Source organism: Oncorhynchus mykiss, chromosome 25, assembly GCF_057628025.1.
Source record: "Oncorhynchus mykiss isolate SJ-2025 chromosome 25, ASM5762802v1, whole genome shotgun sequence".
In the NCBI taxonomy this organism is placed as follows: Eukaryota; Metazoa; Chordata; class Actinopteri; order Salmoniformes; family Salmonidae; genus Oncorhynchus; species Oncorhynchus mykiss.
The window spans coordinates 41,298,834-41,323,093 of record NC_143046.1 but is presented as its reverse complement, the minus strand read 5'-3'; the positions used below and the strand labels follow the sequence as shown (position 1 = coordinate 41,323,093).

The 24,260-nt window shown below is 42.1% G+C and overlaps 2 protein-coding genes across 2 annotated transcripts in view; both read left to right on the top strand.

The window, feature by feature from the left end:
• Positions 1-2,126, top strand: part of xpnpep2 (X-prolyl aminopeptidase (aminopeptidase P) 2, membrane-bound) — a 32,798-nt gene extending 30,672 nt beyond the window's left edge. The window contains exon 21 of the mRNA XM_021584186.3: positions 1,573-2,126. Coding sequence (XP_021439861.2) covers positions 1,573-1,773 — 201 coding nt within the window. The 3' untranslated portion in view covers positions 1,774-2,126. The remainder of the gene's footprint in view (positions 1-1,572) is intronic.
• Positions 2,127-6,837: 4,711 nt separating this feature from the next.
• On the top strand, positions 6,838-24,101 carry sash3 (SAM and SH3 domain containing 3). The gene is made up of 8 exons (XM_021584185.3): positions 6,838-7,063; positions 10,620-10,709; positions 13,786-13,923; positions 18,142-18,280; positions 18,369-18,526; positions 21,579-21,797; positions 22,084-22,228; positions 23,029-24,101. The coding sequence occupies exons 1-8, from the start codon at positions 6,995-6,997 to the stop codon at positions 23,274-23,276; spliced, it is 1,206 nt and encodes a 401-aa protein (XP_021439860.1). The 5' UTR covers positions 6,838-6,994; the 3' UTR covers positions 23,277-24,101.
• The last annotated feature ends 159 nt before the right edge of the window (positions 24,102-24,260 follow it).

Here is a 24,260-nt window from a genome sequence, read left to right as displayed (position 1 = left end):
AGCAAGTTATTGATTTCACTAACCTTAATTCTAAGGCTACTTATATTAATATGGGCTATTTTCAGCACTTTCCTGGATAACTTATCAGGGATAGACATGGAAAAGAGCAAATCAAGCAAGATAAATATATATATACTGTATATATTTACACACATACATTGATTGTCAGTGTCAGTTGGCATGTCAGTGGCTGTAGGTGACGTTTAAGATGAGGGAGAACGATTATTTTTTTATGAGCATGGCCTTATTTCTACTACAGCATATTGAATGACTGTCATTCATATTCCATTCACCCAGCTCAATGTAACATCAATAGGTTTAGGCTACTACCTGATACTCTCATTTTCCCTGTACCCATCATGAGGTTACTACAAACTAAAAAGTTTACAACGTAGGTGCATTGGTCGAGAGAAACATTTTAGTAATCGAGGTGACAGACAGTGACACATTTAATACTGCTTTGCACACTCTTGCCTGCATCTAGCTGATCTAGGGTGTAATCATTAGTCCAGCAGTTCTAAATGAGAGTTTCTATTGGACAAATTCAGGTATGTTTATCCCCATTTCTTTCCATTTGCTTCCATTTAAGAAACATTTTTCAACAGAATCGGTGGAATGAATACACCCCTGATCACATGCAAACACAGTTAGCTTTCATAGGAGCCACATACTGTACAAACAGCGTGGACATTTGCTCATTGTAGAATTCCTTCTTGCATCTATGCACTCTGGCAATACAGTTATAAAACCAAAAGCTTACCTTGACTTGGAAGAGTTCCAGTGTTGGATAACCATAGCCATAGCAATAGCATCCCTCTTTGTTTGAGCCGGGTGTTTGAGTAGGATAAACTAGCTAGTTGCATTTGTTAGCTAAGTGAAAGTAAAACAAAAATATAATTAAATATCTCTTTTGCTTCTCCTTTATTTTTAAAGAAATGAATTTGTTCAAAACTGTTCCTCTATTGTCTTTCTCTCTCTTTGAGTCAACTACTCTCTAGATTGTATGCACTGCAGTGCTAGCTAGCTGTAGCTTATGTTTTCAGTACTAGATTCATTCTCTGATCCTTTGATTGGGTGGACGACATGTCAGTTCATGCTGCAAGAGCTCTGATAGGTTGGAGGACATCCTCCGAAAGTTGCCATAATTACTGTGTAAGTCTATGGAAGGGGGAGAGAGCCATGAGCCTCCTAGGTTTTGTATTGAAGTCAATGCACCCAGAAGATGACGGAATCGAGCTGTCCTCTGGTTACACCATGGTGCTACCCTACAGAGTACTGTTGAAGCCACTGCAGACCTTCATTACAAAACAGTGTGTTTTAATTAATTATTTGGTGACGTGAATATATTTAGTATAGTTTTATCTAAAAGGGATAACTTTTTTAATGTTTCAGTATTTTTATGAAATTCACTGAGAAGGATGGTCCGTCCTCCTCTGAGGAGCCTTCACTCGTGCATGTGGCATGTGTGAGTGCATGTGTGTCCGTGCCAGCTTACTGTGGTGTGTGGCACTGGGTTGCTGCTCATTTGTGTCTGTGCCCCAATGACCCAGTCTCCATTGTTCTCCCCTTCAGCTGCAGTGGCTGGATAATTATTACCTGACCATACGTGAGCTAATGGGGGCTGAGCTGGACAGGCAGGGCCTGACAGAGGAGAAGACATGGATGCTGAAGCACACAGTGCCTTTCCAGAGTGCCACTGCTTCTGCTGCCGTCTCCTCCCTCAGCCTGACCCTCAGCGCCTTGGCCACCACCCTCCTCCACATCCTCCTCTGAGGAGCCTCCATCCCTCACTCCACTTCTCCCGCCATCTCTCAGTCCTTCTCTCCCTTCATCTCATTGCACTCTCATCGCATCTTTTATGACTAGTATTATTGTCTTAGCTGTCAGCCTATGCAGTGCCTGTGCATAGTAAATGTATTGTTGTCGTTCAATGTTTGATTTCAATTCATGTTTGATTAGTACCTTTTAGTTTATTTCAATTTGTTTATTTCATTATTTGGTGAATATGTTCAGCTGGTTTGTTTTGTGTGTTTCGAATCAGTTTTTTAATTTGCATCCCAAAAGGGTGTCTTGGCTGTAGACAGTGTAAATTGATTTGTAATTTATTAAAAGAGGATTATTTGAAAGTTTGAGTACCATTTTGCTAACTGACCTGTTGTTCACTACTTACTTTATGTGTAGAATGATTTGAATGCATATCAAGCATACTGTACTTTTCCCTGAAGAAAAAGTTTAACCAAAACAAACTCAATATAAAACACTACATTACAAGAGGGCCACGATGACAGGGTGAGTGTTGTATTGTAATCTGTGCCTGTTAGCACTTTGTGAGGGACAGATAATTGGGGTCATCATCACATGCTGTGTTAATCAGTGTCTCTAAAAGCAGCCATTGTCACTGTCTGATATGAGTCTCACCCCCAACCCCCCCCCCCCCCCCCATCCAACCATCTGAACAGCTCTTGAGGTTTGTCTAGCTTTACCACATGTGAAGAACTGGTGCCAGCGAGATGGGGGCTGTTGCTTGGCAACAGACCTATCAAGAGCTGCAAGAAGGTGTGAATGTGGCTTTTACGAAGACGTCCGCCCTGCTGCATGCTTTTATTCGACTTGCATCCCTCCCGCATAGGAAAACAAGTTTTCGTAAGAAGAGAAAGATGGCTTGGCTGTGCTGTATTGTTGTTGGTTAGATGACACTGTCCATTTAACTCTGTGTGTTTGAAATGGTTGGGTCTGTGGCTATGGCCACTGGAAAAAGAGGAACAATGCCATTATTAATTGATGTTGAAAATATGAGCTCATTGCCTCTGTGTAAGGCAAATATTTCCCTAGGACCTGAACACAGTTCTAGTAAATGTACTATATCTTAACTTTCACATTGTCCTGAAATGAAGTGTATACTGTTGTGTATACTGTACATCCTCTTGGATTGCTACTGTTTATTCTTTCAATGAAACCAGTATGTCTTATGCTGAATATTGTTAATTTATGCTTTTGTCCCTCAAACGTTTGTACAAACACGCAAAACCTCAAACTTGTTGCCAACCTTCGGAAACTAAACTAGGGCATCCTCTAGTCATGTCGTTTGCCAACCCTCCAAAATAATAGGCTACATTTAACACATATCTACTTCCTTTTATGTCCATTTCCGCATAGGCCTACTAATGCTTGTTTTGTCCAAAATACAAAAGGTAAAATGTATACGCATTTTCCTGTGGATTCTATTTCTAGTATTTTCTTTATCATCCATTAGTTGTTTTTATTGGTTGTTATTGGCTCAAAGTAAAAGTTGCCCTTGAGTTGCAGGGTCAGGGAGATGTCCCTAACCACTGAAGCAGGTATGTTCTATCCCCCTAATGGTTAAAGTTAGGATTGAGGGGCAGGGTAACCTGGTCCTAAATCAAGGACAACTTCTACCTTGAGCCAATAACAACCAAGAAAATCAACCGATGGACAGTAAAGAAAATACTAGAACTAAGAATCCACAGGGAAATGCGTGATTTGACAGACCACTCTGTATACCTTAACGAGGATCAACATGGATGTGTTTCTGGTCGGGCAGGCTGTGCGTTTCTCCTGTGACAGGGATTTACACCTGCACATCAGCTACAGTTTCTAAATGTGTCATCTCTTGTTCGCTTTCACTTCCAGGGTTCAGGTCTGCTCTGATATAAATACTTTGGGTATTTTTGTAAAGCTGGCTCAGTGCTCGAATCCTCAACTAGCATCTCTATCAGACACAACCTCAACTAGCATCTCTATCAGACACAACCTCAACTAGCATCTCTATCAGACACAACCTCAACTAGCACCTCTATCAGACACAACCTCAACTAGCACCTCTATCAGACACAACCTCAACTAGCACCTCTATCAGACACAACCTCCACTAGCATCTCTATCAGACACAACCTCAACTAGCACCTCTATCAGACACAACCTCAACTAGCACCTCTATCAGACAACCTCAACGAGCACCTCTATCAGACACAACCTTAACTAGCACCTCTATCAGACAGAAATCACTATAAAAGGTGGAACTCATCTTCTTCTGGCCAGCAGTTCGTATGACTGGCATGACTAGTAACAGTGCCCAACAACAACAAGTGAATAGCACTTTGAAAACTCGAATGATGAGCACTCATAGCAGATAGGATGTGGAGGAGTGAATGCCAAAAGGGATGGCAGCTTTCAAGCCAGGGTTGGGTTTTACTCCCGCCCAGTACTATTTTTCAGTATGTTAGGGTTAAGAGGAAGAATACCTCCACTACTCCTTTTACATGCAAAATATGATTCATTTCTCGCACTCTGGTGGATCTGCCTTCTTTTTCGCAAGAGGTAAATATAGACAGAATGAGGGAGGAATGAACTTGTTTAACCCATTCATAGACACTACTGCCCGTCGGTGCCTTTTGAGTGTATTCTGGGGAGTTTTGTGAAGAGCCCCGATGCTTGTTCTGAACGTTAAAACGCATCACTTGCGGTAATATTTTGGAAACATCTTTTATATATGTGAGAAATAATTTTCAGAAAATAAATGGTTAAATTACTACACACCTTTAGGGATTGAACTTGTTTTTATAATAAGGGATACATGGAGAAAATCAGACCTGTATGAAATTAAAATGAATGGCCCTCCCTTCAGCAAAATATATTTGACCTAAATCCACCCTGAATGCTTGAGAAAAAAAGAGAGACCCTCCCCTATATGCAAAACAATAATTAAAACAAAATGCATAGCAGAGAACTTGTCTACCGTTTAGCCTTAATTCTTGGACAGGCCAGAGTCAGTTTTAGAAACTGTTCCTGGTCCTGTGTAGTGGGCTACGTGGCATTGCAGAAATGTTGTTCAGGGCTGCGGGCCAGAAGGTTGTGGGTTCACAGACCACCGTGGACAAGAGTAGGGATGGAACAATCTCTTTTATAGTAAAAGCATTTGCAAGAATCTCTCTCCTTTATAGTAAAATTATTACATGAATCTATCATCGTAATTGCAGGTTTGAGAAAAATTGCCTTTTATAAACATTTCATACAATTAATACCACACAAATTACAGAAATTACAGGCTAAGAATGGACACAGATAGCCCTATCAAATTAAATGTTATTGGTCACATAGACATAGTTAGCAGATGTTATTGTGGGTGTAGCAAAACGCTTGTGTTCCTATATCCAACAGTGCAGTAGAATCTAACAGTGCACTAGTATCTAAAAACGATTCACAATAATACACACATGTAAAAGTAAAATAATGGAATTAAGAAATATATACATATTAGATAGAGCAATGTCAGAGTGGCATTGACTAAAATATAGTAGAATAGGATACAGTATATAAATATGAGATGAGTAAATCAGTGTGTAAACATTATTAAAGTGACTAGTGTTCCATAAATGTATATTTAACTAAATCAAATCAAATGTATTTATATAGCCCTTCGTACATCAGCTGATATCTCAAAGTGCTGTACAGAAACCCAGCCCAAAACCCCAAACAGCAAGCAATGCAGGTCTAGAAGCACGGTGGCTAGGAAAAACTCCCCAGAAAGGCCCAAACCTAGGAAGAAACCTAGAGAGGAACCAGGCTATGTGGGGTGGCCAGTCCTCTTCTGGCTGTGCCGGGTGGAGATTATAACAGAACATGGCCAAGATGTTCAAATGTTCATAAATGACCAGCATGGTCCAATAATAATAACCACAGGCAGAACAGTTGAAACTGGAGCAGCAGCACGGCCAGGTGGACTGGGGACAGCAAGGAGTCATCATGTCAGGTAGTCCTGAGGCATGGTCCTAGGGCTCAGGTCCTCTGAGAGAGAGAAAGAATGAGAGAATTAGAGAGAGCATACTTAAATTCACACAGGACACCGAATAGGACAGGAGAAGTACTCCAGATATAACAAACTGACCCTAGCCCTAGGCAAGTCAGTTAAGAAGAAATTCTTATTTACAATGATGGCCTAGGAACAGTGGGTTAAATGCCTTGTTCAGGGGCAGAACGACACATTTTTACCTTGTCAGTTCGGGGATTCGATCCACCAACCTTCTGGTTACTGGCCCAATGCTCTAATCACTAGGATACCTGCCGCTTCTGGCCATTAAAGTGGCCAGTGAGTCCAAGTCTATGTATATAGGGCAGCAGGGTTGCGTAACCCTATGTGTTCATCTTATCAGATTTCTCCAATGCCAAATCAGTGTGTGTTGTTTGATACAAAACTGTCCCTGTTTGCAAATAATTAAATCTGAGACATCATCAGGAATCTGAGCATGGTACTTTCGAAAGTTCGAAAGCCTACCTTTCCACCCCAGACAGAGTAGGCCTACCGACACAGAAAATTGTCATCTTTAACTGCTGGCTACTCTTGTTCCGTGGCTTAACCCCTATTTTATGTTAGCCATCCCCTATTTTAGACAAATTGGATTAGAACCATTACTTTTTCTGACTGTATCAACCAGTGGAGGCTGGTGGGAGGAGCTATAAGTGGACAGTCTCCTTGTAATGGCTGGAGTGGTATAAATGGAACGGTATCAAACGGTGTCGAACTAGATGTTTGACTCTGTTCCATTTATTCCATTCCAGCCATTACAATGAGCCCATCCTCCTATAGCGCCTCTCACCAGCATCCACTGATATCAGCCATTAGTATTGTGAACTTAAGAGATGAATCGGCACTTTCACCAGCAATGTATGTCGAAAAAAGCCTGGCACCCAAGGTTATTAAGATAATGAAAAGGAAGAAAATAAAATACAAGCAATGTTGAGTTTTTCTGTCAAACCCAAACCAAAGCGCCTACAGACGTTTGCTTCTCCACTTCCTGTGTGGTCACGTGTCTTCCTCTCAGTCTCTGCTCCTCTCTGTCAAACAGGAAGTCACTTCTTTTTGTCAGAGCTCTCTAGAAGTGACATCAGAGTGACAGGAGCTGCTGAAGTCTGTGTTGGTGCCCGTCTCTACACTGTTTGACCAAAAAAGAATAGCAGGAGGAACCGTAGAGGAACAATGTTACGGCGAAAACCTTCCAACGCCTCAGAGAAGGAGCAGGTGCAGGAGAAGGTGCAGAAGAAGAAGGTGAGGAGGTTCGGGTTGTCTGTGTTTGGATGGGAGGATTGTGTCTGTGAGTCATGCTGATACAAAGTGCAAAGACAAGAGGAGAAGAGCTGTCTGAACACCGCAAAAAGGGCTTTGGACTGCAATTTTTTTTCTTCTCAAAATGAGCAGTGATCAAGTGAAAAACAAAGTTTTTTGCTAAAACGAGAGCAACACAACATGTTCATCTTATTGATGAATGAACACATGATGAACAGTAATTTAGAGTGCTACTTTCTCTGGCTCATTCCCTTGTACAAACTCAAACACTGATGACGGTGAGAGGCACATTAGCCCATTGTCTGTATGTACAGCCAACATGGACAGGTTTTGCTACAAAGGCTTGAAGAAACCTTTGTGGTGACCTGAAAAAAACAACTTCTGACTCTTGGAACTGAAATAGATGGGAGCCTTGGTTGTCAGGGTTAAAAAGACAAAGTATTGCTTCTCTTGGCACTAAACCTTAGTTCCTCTAATATTGCTGTATGATTCATTTTACTATTGGCCATGGACGTAGCAGCTAAGTTCAGTTTGAGTCATACTTAGGCGTTTTGTGGCTTCTCGCTCTAAAGCTCTGGTTGGGTAACAGCTATTCTCCTATGTTTAACACCAGTGCCCTTGTTTTCCATCTGCATGCATATTCTACGCTTCTATCCAAGTTTCATCATTACACATCTCATCACCTCACTGCTCCTCACCACCATGACACTTCAGTGGGTTTTGATGCTAGACAAGGCAAATGATTTGCTCCTCAGCAAGATCACCTAATGGATATTAGATGATACTAATGCCTAACACGATAAACTACACAAACGCTATCTTCTCTGAGAAGTTGTTCCCTCTAACTCAGTGGCATCAGGAAGAGACGACATAGACCACTATTGCCACCAAGGCTGTCTAGACACCTGCAGCAATTGGATGCTGACAGTTGCCCAACATGTACCCACATTCTGTGGATTTTTATAATGATTTTTAGGATTCTTTAGGCAAGAAGGAGAGGTGGATATGAACATAGGCCATGGTGTCATATGGAAAGTAATGGCTGCTTAGGGGAGAGTGGGGTAAGTTGAGACGCCATTGTTTCTAGGAAACTATACACAAAATGTTTAATAATTTCATGGAGTCTGTGAAGAACAAAACATGAAAAAGGGGTAAGCAAGTTAGGTCCAAAAAACAGTTAAAGGTTTCATGATGCTTGTTTCTAAACCAAAGTAGATATTTTAAAATGTTTCTATACATCAGTTGGGGGTCTCTAAAAGCTTCAATATGAGGTCCTAAAGCTAGCATGAAAGTCCATCCTTGTACTGTAGCTGTGTGGGCTAATATAGTCCAAATGTTTGCCTTGGGGTAAGTTGAGCTAATAGCAAGGCATTATTTCTGATCCCATGAAGTAAAAAAAAAAAAAGGGCCTGTACTATGTTAAAAGTGTTTTTAAAAAGTAGTAAGTGTTTGTTTGGTGTTAAGCCTGTGTTAAAAGATTCTTAAAATGAATAAAATACTAAATGGGGCTCCCGAGTGGCGCAGCGGTCTAAGGCACTGCTTTGCAGTGTTAGAGGCGTCACTACAGACCAGGATTCAATCTCGGGCTGTATCACAACCGTCCGTGATCGGGAGTCCCATAGGGCGGCACACAGTTGGTCCAGCGTCGCCCGGGTTAGGGGAGGGTTTGGTCGGAGGGCTTTACTTGGCTCATCGCGCTCTAGTGACTCCTTGTGGCAGGCCGAGCGCCTGCAAGCTGACCTCTGTCGTCCAGTTGAATGGCGTTTCCTCCGACACATTGGTGCGGCTGGTTTCCGGGTTAAGTGGGCAGGTGTTAAGAAGCGTGGTTTGGCTGGTAATGTTTCGGAGAACACATGACTCGACCTTCGCCTCCCAAGCCCGTTGGGGAGTAGCAGCGATGAGACAACATCGAAATAGGGGAGAAAAAGGGGGCGTGATTGCGTTGAATGGGTGTTTGAAAACTAAATATAGACATGGTTTTGAAAAAGTAGTGGCAATATTTAATTCAGTACAGCAATTTGTAGGCGGCTTAACTTAACCTGTCCCATGGCTCAACTTGCCCCATATACTCAGGATAAGTTGTGCCAAGAGACCACCTTTTTTGGATTCAGTTCTGTTCTCAAAACTGTAATGTTTTACATTAATTCTTATTTCCAGGGATACACAACATCCTGAAATGTTATGGAGATAGCTTTGTTAGAAAGAATACAATAATTCCCTTGACGGAGTGATGCCGAATATCAAAAACACATATATTCTCAACTTACCCCACTCTGCCCTATCGCTATAGAGAACTCCAAGTGGAAACTGTTTGACCGCATCAACGATTTCTGTATTGATTCTCAGTGCAGTATCAAATTGAGACTCGATCATATGTGTAATCACAGATGGGGAATATCTTTGATTCATAGCTGAAGTGTATAATCAGAGATGAGAACAGACGCAAAGGCTAATTAAGGGGTTTATTGAAATGCATTGGAGAGACTAGAGATGGAGGCATAGAGCAAATAGAAGCACACTAGTCTATAAAAACAGCAGATGTGACTTCAGCTTTTATCTTTGCCATATTTTGGGAACAGTATTCTATAATGTTATTGATTGCGTCTAAGCCTTGTCGATCTGGGTAAGCCGTGTCTCATGCTGCATGCTGGTATAGCCTGGTTGGGATCAGCCCACTGTATTGATTTGTGACCCAGGAAAGGTACAAAATGCACTTTTTAATACAGTCACCATCTGTGCAGGCAGCTTTGGGAGCAGCAGTGTCCTTTTGACCTGTAGTCAGATATTGATCAGGATATACTGTAAGGATACATATCACATAATATATGACTAAATATCCCATGACGACCTGCTGAGCTAGCGTCATGACTAAGCCTGTCTGATATAGATTTATTCTGTGAATCTCGACTGATAAGGACGTGATACCACGTATAGTGAAACATCAGTGTGTAAAGTACCATCTCAGGAGTGATTTCAACCAACAACACTAAAAATATAAACTCTGCACACAGCTGTTTCTAATGTTCTGAGAAATGTCTATCAGGTACATTTAGTTGAATGTAGGCGCTTCATGAAATAAGAGGAATTGGTTTTGTTAAGTTCTCATTTTAATAAACTTGATGATTCATTACTGTAAGTGCTCAACAAGAGGCCTGAACCATAACCAGGCTTAAACCCCCAAAGAGTGGCCACAGTGGCATTTTGGCTCCTCTTCTCAGCTGTATCTGATAGTTTCTTCTTCCTCAAATCTAAAAAGAAATCTTTAGAAGAAGTTGCCAAAATGATAAATGCTACCATGTGTTCTCTACTGTATTTTAGATATCATGCCAAGGTTCTATCTCCTCCTGGCTCATTGTCTCTATTACAACTGTCTGCGTATTTTACTAGAAGAACTCTCTGGGTGCAAAAATATCTTTGACAAAACGTTTTTAAGACCACATGACTTGAAATGTCGAGATTATATTTTTTATGACTCATATGTGTATTTCTCTACGTCTCCCCTACATTAATTATCTGTGTCCTCCCTCTGTCTCCACAGCTCACCCTGCAGAGGTCCAGCAGCTTCAAGGACTTCATGAAGCCCAAGTCCCCAGTAGTGGTGGACAAGGAGTTCAACTTGGACTACACAGTAAGTTTACAGTGAGACTGATTGGCCTTGAACCCGGGTCTCCAGTCTGCTGTGTTAGCCTTCTGAGCTAAAGCCTAGGCATTAGCTTGGGAAGCTAAAGCAATTCTTCAGGCCTTTGGGGAAGGTTACTCTCCACATGAGCATGGTTCATCGAACTACCTCTATTAAAAACAAAAGCATCTGCTGTCTTCCATTGGCAGCCATATGTATTCACATAATCCCATCAGGTTGCAGTTTAATAGCAACAATGGATTGAATAAATACAGGGATGGTTTCAAATTCAATCTCTTAGTTGACTGAAATTCTAAAAGTACTTGTTCCTCGACGGAGGACATACTGGTTAACGTTCATGCAAACAACTGAGTTTCAACCATACCTACATTCACACTAAATTGTCTATTGAACACAAAGGGAAAACTGACATCAGTGTTTGAATCTTTAACGATAAATGGAAGTTTGCAGTTCGTGCTTCCCAAAAATGGCAAAAAAAACAAAGAACTGTCGACAACTGACACCAACAATAGCCGAGGTCTGGACTTCCTCAGTTTCACGTTGATGACAATATAATCAAACTTGAATGGATAGCATTTATTTCTCTACTGTATTTTACAAACAGTATGACTGGAAGTTAGACAGAGGTAGAAGTTTAGAAGAGGTTTTCAACAATGAGAGGAAGTTCAGAGGATGAAGCTTAGAGCTGCGGGCAAATCAAACCACATTGAGAGACAGAAGGACAGAAATACCAGAGCAGGATGTCCTCTGTGAAAGCCAGTCAAGCAGAGAACCGCTGGCTGCTGTGTCTTCCAGACAGTCTGCTGCTTCTCAGCCAGATCCCATTCACGACAACTATTCCACCTCCGGAGATGATTAAATAGAGATATCAGCCTTAGCAATGTTCGTGCGTGCATCCATGCTTTTGTATGTGTCTCTGCATTTATTTTCAAGTTTTGCTCTGTATGTATATGATAAATCTGCAGTATGTGTTTACAGTACTTGTGGTGATGTGGTCTGTTGTGCTGAAGATGGGGTTGTAGGCTTCCACGTTCACCATAAAGCCATACTGACACAACACTGTAGCCCTGTGGGGAGGAGCTAGTATGACTCACTGCGCCATGCTCTGCTCTTCTCTCTCTCTCTGGGCCTTCTGCCGGTGACACACGCAAACTGTCATCACAGCCAAGCCTCACTGGAAGCACTCTCCCCGACACAGCATCCCAATCACTGATTCACGTCACACACTGCAATCCGTTTGTGTGTGTGTGAAGCGTGCGCATGAACCACTCTAGAGCACATCATCACACAAGTTACATTGATCACTTACATTTTTGTGAATTAAAGGTTAGGTGTAGGGCTGTTATGGTGACCGTATTACCGCCACACCAGTGGTCATGAGTCATGATCACAGTCAAATTCCACGTGACCGTTTAGTCATGGTAACTAGGCTTCTTTAAGCTTTGATGCTGATGGTCATAAGTAGCCTACCAAACTTGCCAACTGCCTGGTACTCAGCCCTCTATTGTTCTTCTAATCACTCTGACGTCAATGCAAATGTGATCAAAAATCAAATCAAACACTTAACGAGAGCCCATGAACTCATGTTGCGCAACGTTTATATAGGCTATGCAATTGCGTGAGAAAAGAGTTGAGATGCCTCTTTAAAAAATCCCATCAGCTTTCTATAGGCTAGGCCTACTATATTTATTTACTTGGATCATCGCGCTCTAGCAACTCCCTGTGGTGGGAAGGGTGCCTGCAGGCTGACCTCTGTCATCCAGTTGAATGGCGTTTCTTCCGACACATTGGTGCAGCTTGCTTCCGGGTTAAGTGGGCGGGTGTTAAGAAGCGCGGTTTGGCTGGTCATGTTTAGGAGGACGCATGACTCGACCTTGGCCTCTGCAGCAATGAGACAAGATTGAAATTGGGGAGAAAAATATATATAAATATAAATATATAATAATTAAGCTGAGCCTAACTGGCATAGATAGGCCGCACGTGAGTTTCAAGTCCATTTACACCATAAAAATGTACCTTTATAATAAAGCATTACATGCATAATTGCATTTGCGGTCACTACTAACAATTGGATAGAAAAGGGGGTTAAAAAAACAAACATGTTTTGTCATGCCCGTGGTATGTGGTCTGATATACCACGGCTGTCAGCCAATCAGCATACAGGGCTCAAACCATCCAGTTTATAATACGAATTGACATATCAGAGAGCCGTGTGAGATAGGTGCTTTGGAGCACAATGATTGGCAGCTGGGAGAAGGGAATTCTAGTTATTATATTCAGTCCAAGAGCACAACTGAGTTTTTTTTAGAGGGCGTTACGGCCACACAAGGGGGATGCCGCCAGGAAATTCGAGGCCTGGTGAGAATATTATCAAGTGCTTGTCAAATTGTGAATGAGAGACTGATGAAGTGTGTGTAGCCTGCACAAGAAACAAAGCGGAGCTTTGCATGCAACTTTTTTCAAATCGCCATTAAAGTAGAATCATGCCTTAGAACCTTAGAATGTATTCAATTGTATTCTTCATACTATAAAATATAAAATAATGCCACAGAATTCTCAGCAAATCTGGTCTTCTAAATGAACTAGTGTAGCTCACAATATGGTATAGCCAGATCAGGGCCTTTTATAAAAGGGCATCTCGGAGTATGCTAATCTGTTATTCTGAAATAGACTACATTTTCTTCATGTCATGTTTATTTAGACTTGTCTGAAATAATGAATGGATTTGTTGTGATGGTGTAGGCTACTTTAATAGGATTTATTAGACTTTTAAAACGTATGCTAGATGTTCCAAAGGTCTGCATCAGTGGCTTGTGGGCTATGCATGGAAGACAGGTGATGCTACACCTGTTTATGTTAATTAACAGTCAATTACCGTGAGACCGGCAGCTATTTGCTTGACAATCACCGGCTGACATAATTTAATGACCGCACCAGCCCTAGTTAGGTGACCCTGTGCACTTAATTTGTGATCCACATAGATTAAAAACAGCACACAACACCCACATCTTGCAAAGACAGACTTATGTGAATGTTGAAATGGTAACCAAAATGAACCTTTTAGGTGCCAGAGGATATGCCTGTGGAGGATGCATTGAAGAGTGGCAGTAAGCAGGGGAAGAAGTCGTGGCGTAAAGTCATCTCACGCACCATGACCCGCAAAACCTCCAAGACGGTACAGAAGGCCCTGGCAGAGGAGGGGGTAAGTGTAGCGTGATATACTACAGTGCCCATAACACTATATGGTTTGGTCTTAACAAAGATGGTTCCAAAGCTTACAACGTGATGTCTGTCTTCTTACCAATAAATCATCATAACTGACAGGTTGTCTAATGAAATGGCAATTAAACTCAGCAGGACCCAACAAATCCAAATAATAACCCAGATTTTCATTGTAAAGCGTTTACACGGTTTCCGATGCTTGTTCAATGAACCAAAAACAATTAACGAACATGCACCTGTGGAACGGTCGTTAAGACACTAACAGCTTACGGTAGGCAATTAAGGTCAAAGTTATGAAAACTTAGGACACTAAAGAGGCCTTTCTACTGACCCTGAAAAACATCAAAAGAAAGATGCCCAGGGTCCCTGCTGATCTGCGTGAACGTGCCTTAGGCATGCTGCAAGGAAGCATGAGGACTGCAGATGTGGCCAGGGCAATAAATTGCAATGTCCATACCGTGAGATGCCTAAGACAGCGCTACAGGGATACAGGATGGACAGCTGATAGTCAGACCACATGTAACAACACCTGCACAGGATCGGTACATCTGAACATCACACTTGCTGGACAGGTACAGGATGGCAACAACAACTGCCCGAGTTACACCAGGAATGCACAATCCCTCCATCAGTGCTCAGACTGTCCGCAATAGACAGAGAGGCTGGACTGAGGCCTTGTAGGCCTGCTGTAAGGCAGGTCCTCACCAGACATCACCGGCAACAACACCGTCGCTGGATCAGACAGGACTGGCAAAAAGTGCTCTTCGCTGAAGAGTCACAGTTGTCTCACCAGGGGTTCTGGTCGGATTCGCGTTTTTCGTCGAAGGAATGAGTGTTACATGAGTCCTGTACTCTAGAGTGGGATCGATTTGGAGGTGGAGGGTTCGTCGTGGTCTGGGGCGGTATGTTACAGCATCAACAGGCTGAGCTTGTTGTCATTGCAGGCAATCTCCATGCTGTGTGTTATAGGGAAGACATCCTTCTCCCTCATGTGGTACCCTTCCTGCAGGCTCATACTGACATGACACTCCAGCATGACAATGCCACCTGCCATACTGCTCGTTCTGTGTGTGATTTCCTGCAAGACAGGAATGTCAGTGTTCTGCCATGGCCAGCGAAGAACCCGGATCTCAATCCCATTGAGCATGCCTGGGAACTGTTGGATCGGAGGGTGAGGGCTAGGTCCATTCCCCCCAGAAATGTCCAGGAACTTGCCTTGGTGGAAGAGTGGGGTAACATCTCACAGCAAGAACTGGAAAATCTGGTGCAGTCCATGAGGAGGAGATGGACTGCAGTACTTTGTTCAGGGACAAATTATTCCATGTCTGTTAGTCACACATTGTGGAACTTGTTCAGTGTATGTCTCAGTTGTTGAATCTTGTTATGTTCATTCAAATATTTACACATGTTAAATTTGCTGAAAATAAACGCAGTTGGCAGTGAGAGGACGTTTCTTTTTTTTGCTGAGTTTATATTGTAAACATCAACATAATTTATATTTCAAAAATCAAATATAGATTCAAATATGTGATACATTTTTGGGGGACATAGATATTTAGTTTACCCCTGAAAGTGACACACTTTATTTCCTGAATATCATATGACAACTCAAATAAAGGCAACAAAGTGTCTTAGTAGGGAGTTAGGCCACCATGAGCCACCAGAACAGCTTCAATGCACCTTGCCATATATTCTACAAGTGTCTGGAACTCTATTGGAGGGATGTGACACCATTCCTCCACAAGAAATTCCATAATTTGGTGTTTTGTTGATGGTGGTGGAAAACGGTGTCTCCGGCACCGCTACAGAATCTCCCATAAGTGTTCAATTGGGTTGAGATCTGGTGGCTGAGACGGCCATGGCATATCGTTTTCATGCTCATCAAATCATTCAGTGACCACTTTTTATCTGTGGATGGGGGCATTGTCATCCTATGGGGGCATAGCCATGATAGACAAAATAATGGCCTGCCCAGAATGTTTATACATGACCCTAAGCTTGATGGAATGTTGAATGCTGAATTAACTCAGGAACCACACCTGTGTGGAAGCACCTGCTTTCAATTTACATTGTATCCCTCATTTACTCAAGTGTTTCCATTATTTTGGTAGTTACCTGTGTCAATACTGTACCTCTTTTTATGAATATCTTCAAAAGGTTGATAGTGCCTCCCCCTAGTGGACACAGTACTTTAAAGTATTTTTACTTAAGTCGTTTTTTAAGGTATCTCCGAAATAAAAGGGGGTTCCCGAGTAGCGCAGCAGTCTAAGGCACTACATCTCAGTGCTAGAGGCTTCACTACAGACCCTGGTTCAATTCCAGGCTGTATCACAACTGGCTGTGATTGGGACTCCCATAAGGCGGCGCACAATTGGCCCAGTGTTGTTAGGGTTTGGCTGGGGTAGGCCGTCATTGTAAATAAGAATTTGTTTTTAATTGAATTGCCTAGTTAAATAGATAAAACAATTATAATGTACTTTTTACTCCATACATTTTCCCTGACACCCAAAAGTACTAGTTAAATGTTATGCTTAGCCGGACAGAAAAATTGTCCAATACAATTTTTCCCTACTGCCTCTGAACTGGCGGACTCACTAAACACAAATGCTTTTGTAAATGACATCTGAGTGTTGGAGTGTGCCCATGGCTCACTTTCCGAACAAGAAAATGGTGTTTGATCACCTACCAACCAGTAAGAATTCTGGCTCTCACAGACCTGTTAGTTTTTCTTTAAGAAGTCCTCCTGTTCTCCACTCATTACCTGTATTAACTGCACCTGTTTGAACTCGTTACCTGTATAAAAGACACCTGTCCACACACTCAATCAAACAGACTCCAACCTCTCCACAATGGCCAAGACCAGAGAGCTGTGTAAGGACATCAGGGCTAAATTGTAGACCTGCACAAGGCTAGGATGGGCTACGGGACAATAGGCAAGCAGCTTGGTGAGAAGGCAACAACTGTTGGCGCAATTATTAGAAAATGGAAGAAGTTCAAGATGACAGTCAATCACCCTCGGTCTGGGGCTCCATGCAAGATCTCACCCTGTGGGGTATCAATGATCATGAGGAAGGTGAGGGATCATCCCAGAACTACACGGCAGGACCTGGTCAATGACCTGAAGAGAGCTGGTACCACAGTCTCAAAGAAAACCATTAGGAACACACTACGCCGTCATGGATTCAAATCCTGCAGCGCATGCAAGGTCCCCCTGCTCAAGCCAGCGCATGTCCAGGCCCGTCTGACAATGACCATCTGGATGATCCAGAGGAGGAATGATAGAAGGTCATGTTGTCTGATGAGACAAAAATAGAGCGTTTTGGTCTAAACTCCACTCGCTGTGTTTGGAGGAAGAAGAAGGATGAGTACAACCCCAAGAACCCCATCCCAACCATGAAGCATGGAGGTGGAAACATCATTCTTTGGGGATGCTTTTATGCAAAGGGGACAGGACGACTGCACCCTATTGAGGGGAGGATGGATGGGGCCATATATCTCGAGATCTTGGCCAACAACCTCCTTCCCTCATTAAGAGCATTGAAGATGGGTCGTGGCTGGGTCTTCCAGCATGACAATGACCCGAAACACACAGCCAGGGCAACTAAGGAGTGGCTCCGTAGAAGCATCTCAAGGTCCTGGAGTGGCCTAGCCAGTCTCCAAACCTGAACCCAATAGAAAATCATTGGAGGGAGCTGAATGTCTGTATTGCCCAGCGACAGCCCCAAAACCTGAAGAATCTGGAGAAGGTCTGTATGGAGGAGTGGGCCAAAATCGCTGCTGCAGTATGTCAAGAAGCTGGTCAAGAACAACAGGAAACGTATGATCTCTGTAATTGCTAACAAAGGTTTCTGTACCAAATATTAAGTTCTGCTTTTCTGATGTTTCAAACTTATGTCATGCAATAAAATGCAAATTAATTACTTAAAAATCATACAATGTGATTTTCTGGATTTTTGTTTTAGATTCCGTCTCTCACAGTTGAAGTGTACCTATGATAACAATTACAGACCTCTACATGCTTTGTATGTAGGAAAACCTGCAAAATCGGCAGTGTATCAAATACTTGTTCTCCCCACTGTATGTATATACACAACACACTTTTTTTGTATAACAAATATATGTCTATGGTTAGGGCATATTTTGACCTGAAGGCTCTGTCTGTTGTATAACACCTAAATAATATCCTTTATGTATACAGGGGGAGAGTGGTGAGGAGGGCTCCCTGTCTCCCACCACAGACTGGATGCCAGGCCTGACAGCAGGCAATAGGACATCTGTGTGCTCCATTGGCTCCGAGGACACTGTCCACAGCCCCGTCTCTCGCCAGCTCTCTGGGTGTAAGTTAAGATAGGTTAAATTAAATATCTAACCAAGCCAAGTGATTTCCAGTGATTGTCTGACTATGGGTGTTGTGTATTACAACAGGTGGGGACCGCCAGAGCCTGGACAGTGGCTACAGCCAGCGAGACAGCATGAGGCTGGAGGAGTCCAGTCCTCCCTACACAGGCCCCTTCTGTGGTCGTGCTCGTGTCCACACAGACTTCATCCCCAGCCCCTACGACATAGAGTCCCTCAAGCTCCAAGTAAGTAGCCTGGTTTAACCAGACTGACGGTCCACTTAGCCTCTTTGGGCTAGGCGTGCCGCTAGCGCCACACCTCGACAACATACGGTAAAATTGCAGAGTGTGAAATTCAAAATACAAAATTCATAATATTAAACGTTCATGAAAATACAAGTGTCTTTCATCGTTTAAAAGCTTAACTTCTTGTTCATCCAGCCGCTTTGTCAGATTTCATTAAGGCTTTACGGCCAAAGCACACCATACAATTATCTGAGGACAGCGCCCCGCATACAAACACATTAAACATTTTCCAACTAAGCAGAGGCATCACGAAAGTCAGAAATGGCGATAAAATAAATCACTTACCTTTGAAGATCTTCCTCCTCCTTTATATCCCAAAAAAGTAAGTTTAGTTGGCGCGCTTGACTCAGTAATCCACCGGTTTCCCTCGTTCAAAATGCATACAAATGAATCCCGAAAGTTACCAATAAACTTCGTCCAAACAAGTCAATGTTTCTAATGGATCCTCAGGTACCCTGATATGTAAATAAATGCTAAAATTAAAGACGGAGAATAGTATGTTCATTACCGGAGATAAATATCAAAGTGCGCACCCTCACCAACGTGCACCACAACACTACAGCCAAAATGGGAGCCACTTACAAAAACTACAAATTCTAGCTAATTTTTCAAAAAACAAGCCTGAAACTCTTTCTAAAGACTGTTGACATCTACTGGAAGCCCTAGGAACTGCAATCTGTGAGGTATTCCATTCACATTCCCATAGACAAAAAAATCTGGATGGATTCTCCTCAGGTTTTCGCCTGCTATATAAGTTCTGTTATACTCACAGACATTCTGTTAACAGTTTTGGGAACGCTAGTGTTTTCTATCCAATACTACCAATTATATGCATATCCTAGCTTCTGGGCCTGAGTAACAGGCAGTTTACATTGGGCATGTCAATCATCCAAACTTCCGAATACTGCCCCCTAGCCGCATTGACTGGTTTAACCAGTAAGGCCCTCCTGAAAGAACTTGTTAACAGATTGTGAACAGATTGTGAAATAAAATAATGGTTCCTTAGTCATCATCCATGGCTGAATCTATATAGAGGCCAATTGTACTGAGCGCTGACCAGATTAGACATGCAGCCATTATTAGAGTAGCTCAGTGAAGTATAGAATTACAGACCGACTTCACATACTGTATACCACAAAATGTATGTGATCATATACTACTTAACTGGAATGCAGATAATGCTTGGATCGAGGTAGTCATCCACTGTTTCTCCTGCAGAAAGGTGACAGAACGAACCACTTCACATAGTACTACAAAATGTACAGTGCCTTCAGAAAGTATTCATACCCTTTGACTTATTCCACATTTTGTTGGTGCAGCCTGAATTCAAAACGGATCATATATATGTTTTTCTCTCATCCATCTACTCACAATACCCTATAATGACAAAGTAAAAACATTTTTTGTAATTTCTGAAAATGTATTAAATGAAATGACACATAGTCCACCTGTGGCCAATTGTTTGGACAGAATTTAGAAACATATACACCTGTCTATATAAAAGGTCCCACAGTTGACATTGCATGTCAGAGCAGAAACTATACCATGAAGTACAAGGAACTGTCTGTAGATCTCCGACAGAATTGTGATGAGGAAGATACTGTATCTGGGGAAGGGTATAAAATAATTTCTAGAGTGTTGAAAGTTTCCAAGAGCACAGTGGTCTTCCTCATTGGGAAATTGAAACGAATATTGAACTAATCAGCCTAGAGCTGGCCGTACAACCTAACTGAGCTACCGGGCAAGAAGGACCTTGGTCAGGGAGGTGACCATTCTGACAGAACTTGGCTGAGATGGGAGGACCTGCCAGAAGGACAAGTCTCTACACCAATTAACCAATGTCCTTTATGGGAGAGTGGCCAGACACTCCTGAGAAAAAGGCACATGATGGCACGTGAGAGATTCTGTGGTCTGAAGAAAACCAGGACAGCTCATCACCCGTCTAACACCATCCCTACCATGAAGCATTGTGGTGGCAGCATCATGCTATGGGGATTCTTGTCAGTTGCAGGGACTGTGAGACTGGTAAGGTTAGAGGGAACAATGAATGGAGCTAAATGCAGACAAATCCTTGAGACCTTTCTTCCGGGTGAAAATTACCTTAGACAGGGGAGAATATTTACGTTCCAACATGACAATGACCCCAAGTATACAGCCAAAGCAATGCTAGAACAAGAATGTGAAAGTCCGAGTGGCCCAGCCAAAGACCATACTTGAATCCCATTGGAAAGACTTGAAGATTGCTATTCAACGCCGCTCCCCATATAATTTAAAGCTGCAATATGTAACTTTTTGGGTGAACTGACCAGTTATAGATCTGTCATTCTCATTGAAAGCAAGTCTAAGAAGCAGTAGATCTGTTCTATGTGCGCTATTTCTATGTTTCCCGTTCTTAAGTTTCATTTTTGCATCTTTTACTTACTGGTTTTGTACACCAGCATATGGAAAATATATTTCACTGCGGTTATGATGGTACAATGTTTCTCTACACCATACTTGCTTGTTATGTCATATAAACTGAAATTAGCTATACTATTAGCATTTTAGCAACCAGGAAATGGCAGAGTTGACAGCTTGAGAATATCTGCATGGAAGAAAAGGGAGAAAATCCCCAAATCCAGATGTGTAAAGCTGACACAGTCATACCAAAGATGACTATAATCACCCTCAAAGGCGCTTCTACAAAGTATTGATTCAGGGGTGTGAATACTTATGTAAATTAGATTTTTGAATTTCATTTTCAACTAATTTGCAAAGTAATCTAAACATGTTTTCACTTCGTCATTATGTGGTGTTGTGTGTAGATGGGTGAGGGAAAAAAAAATCTGTCATCCATTTAATTCAGGCTGTAACATAACAAAATGTGGAATAAGTCAAAGGGTATGAATACTTTCTGAAGGCACTGTACGTGGTCACATTGTATTATATAACTGGGAAGCAGATTGGATCTAGTTTGAATCGAGGTATTCATCATCCACTGTTTCTCCCGCAGAAAGGTGACATCATCCAGATCATTGAGAAGGACCCGGTGGGCACATGGACAGGGAAGCTCAACAACAAGGTGGGCACCTTCAAGTTCATCTATGTCAACATCTTACCGGATGAGGTCACGCCGCCCATGAGGAAAATGTGCTCCAGCAAGAACCGCTTCTCCAAGGCCAAAAACAAGCCCCAGACCCTGGAGGAAGTTCTGGAGAGGATCGGTCTCACCGTAAGACAGTCATATCCTCTTAATCTCATACAGATTCAAATAGACAATTGGCTTAGAGAACGCAATCAAAGAGCAATCATTATTAACTTAGATCAGTTCAGATTTGGAAAAGGTGATGTATAAAGTGATGTATAAAGACAGTGAAACTGGATAAGTATCTGACAACGCATCTCATATAATTGCATTGCATTCGAAGCTCTCAGAAATCCCTGTCAAATTATTAACATTTATTTTTGGATTATTGTGAAAAACTAATGCTAATGTGATGATTCTCTCTGTTGTTCAGGAGCTGGGCTCTTTGTTGTCTATGCACGGCTTCCAGAGCCTGGAGGACTTTGGCGGCCTGAAGGAGTCCCACCTCAACGAACTTAACATCACAGATGCTGAGCAACGTACCAAGATTCTGACTGCTACTGAGCTGCTGCGTGACTGTAGGTCCACACTCAATTCCATATAATAACATACTAGATCACACAAGAAGCACTATAGGGGGCTCATGATCACAAAATAAATCACAGAAAGACTAAGCACACAGATGCAATGCTTTACTACAGGGAGATGATGCCATAATGTACCTGTAAGCGATCACCCCATTGTATGTATTCATTTCTCATTTACATGGGAGCATAGCCTCCTATGTGGTACTTCAAGATGTAATGTAATGCAGGACATTTTCAGCAAAGCCTAATAAGTGTATAACTGTTCTCTGTACAGTGCCATCTTCAGCTTTCCCTCCTTTCTTGGGAAACTGCTACCTAATTAGCTTAATTTCATGAGCCAAACTGTACAGTAAAAAGGTACAACATTCCGCTCACAAGTTACTGCATTGGCCTGTAGGAAACCCCATTTGGCCCTCATAAACACTTTGATATGGGAGCTCTCTTCCCTCGAGTCAGATAATTAGCCCTCATTTAAAAACACCTGTTTCCGACCAGTTATGATCCATATCATTATGGCTGTTTCCTCTGTTCTGAACATAACTGCTTGGTTGGCTGCTAGCCCCCTCAGGCTTCAACGCGCTTCCCTGTTTTAAATTACGTACATCACGACTGGGATTCAAACAAACCACACTGCGCTGATGTCGCACTGCACTTGACTTCAAAGGCAATTTCCCTGGCGTTAGAGGCACATGCATACTGAAATAATGCATTTGGACCAAAACTGAAATTGATGGGATAGTTCTCTACGCTATATTGATGCTGATGATTGTTTTGGTCTTTGTCCCCCTCAGCGGATGACGAGTCTGAGCCAGAGGAGGAGGAGGGAAGTAGCACTGAGGAGAAGGGTGACGTACCCAGGGACTCTGGCTGCTTCGAGAGCACAGAGAACATGGAGAACGGGCGCCATGAACCAGAGGGAGAGCCTGGTATGAAGCAGAAGTCTAACCAGGAGCCAGAGCAGCAACAGAGCGAGGAGGATCAGCTGAGTTCTGTTGAGGAGCAACTGCAAGAGTTTACGGTGGATGAGGAGATCTCCTGAGAACTGAAGAGAATCGAAGCTCTGGAATTGAAGAGAACCTTGGTTGGTTGACTTTACTAATGGACATTATTCAAAAGCCCACGACAATTGGTTGATTTATTCAAACCATCAGAATAGTGATAATCAGGATTAAGCCATATATACTGCAAGGGAGTGTCTTTTCATTTGTTGCCCCCATACTTTTGTAACAAAGAGCCACAGGGACTGCAACCGTAGCATGCGCTCCACCAGTAACTATTGAAAATGTTTTGGAAGAATGCAAGACCTTTGAAATCATCTATTTTTTTGTTGAAAGCTTGGTGTGGCCAGGATGTAAATACAAGTGTTATCCTTTTCCATGATACCACGGCATTTGAGCAGTTCTGAGTGGATTTTATATATACTAAAAATGGTAATATTCTTCTGTGCGTTTCAGACTTGATATAGTCACGTAATTCCTATTCCATCAATGGACAGTTAAGAAATTACTTTCCGGTGTCTTTTTTTTAATCCTTTATTCTGTCATCTTCAATCTATTACTTTTGAAAATGTTTTCAATGTGTTATGCTTTTGCTTGAATGTTTTTTGTAATTTTCAACCGTTATTTTGGAAATAGACAACCAATTCTTGAATATGACCTTTGAATGAATGTTTCTATAGTATGTGGACTGTATATAGCGTTTTAGACATTTGACAGCACCAAAGTCACATCTCATGTGTTCAGAGTTACTGTATATTTGCTTTTACCTTTTTGTTGTGTTGATCAAAGTTAACAACTGTATGTCTGTCAAAGTTGTTAGGTTGACTTTTCTGTATTCAATTTGAAATAAAAATGTTTTTATACCAGTTTAGATTATTAAAAGAACTGATTGTGACCATATCTTCCTGACCACCTCCGAAAGGAGGACTTGATTGGTTGGATAGGCTATGGCGATCATGACATCAGCCAGTCAGGAACAAGGGCAGGGGTAAAAATACATGTCATCAATCTTCAAGTCATCTACC

What these genes read in the sequence shown, in the direction of transcription:
- sash3 (XM_021584185.3), top strand. Translation starts at nt 6,995, where the DNA reads ATGTTACGGCGAAAACCTTCCAACGCCTCAGAGAAGGAGCAGGTGCAG. An exon ending in AGGCCCTGGCAGAGGAGGGG is followed by an intron (nt 13,924 to 18,141) that starts GTAAGTGTAGCG and finishes TTATGTATACAG; the next exon opens with GGGGAGAGTGGTGAGGAGGG. An exon ending in TAGAGTCCCTCAAGCTCCAA is followed by an intron (nt 18,527 to 21,578) that starts GTAAGTAGCCTG and finishes TTTCTCCCGCAG; the next exon opens with AAAGGTGACATCATCCAGAT.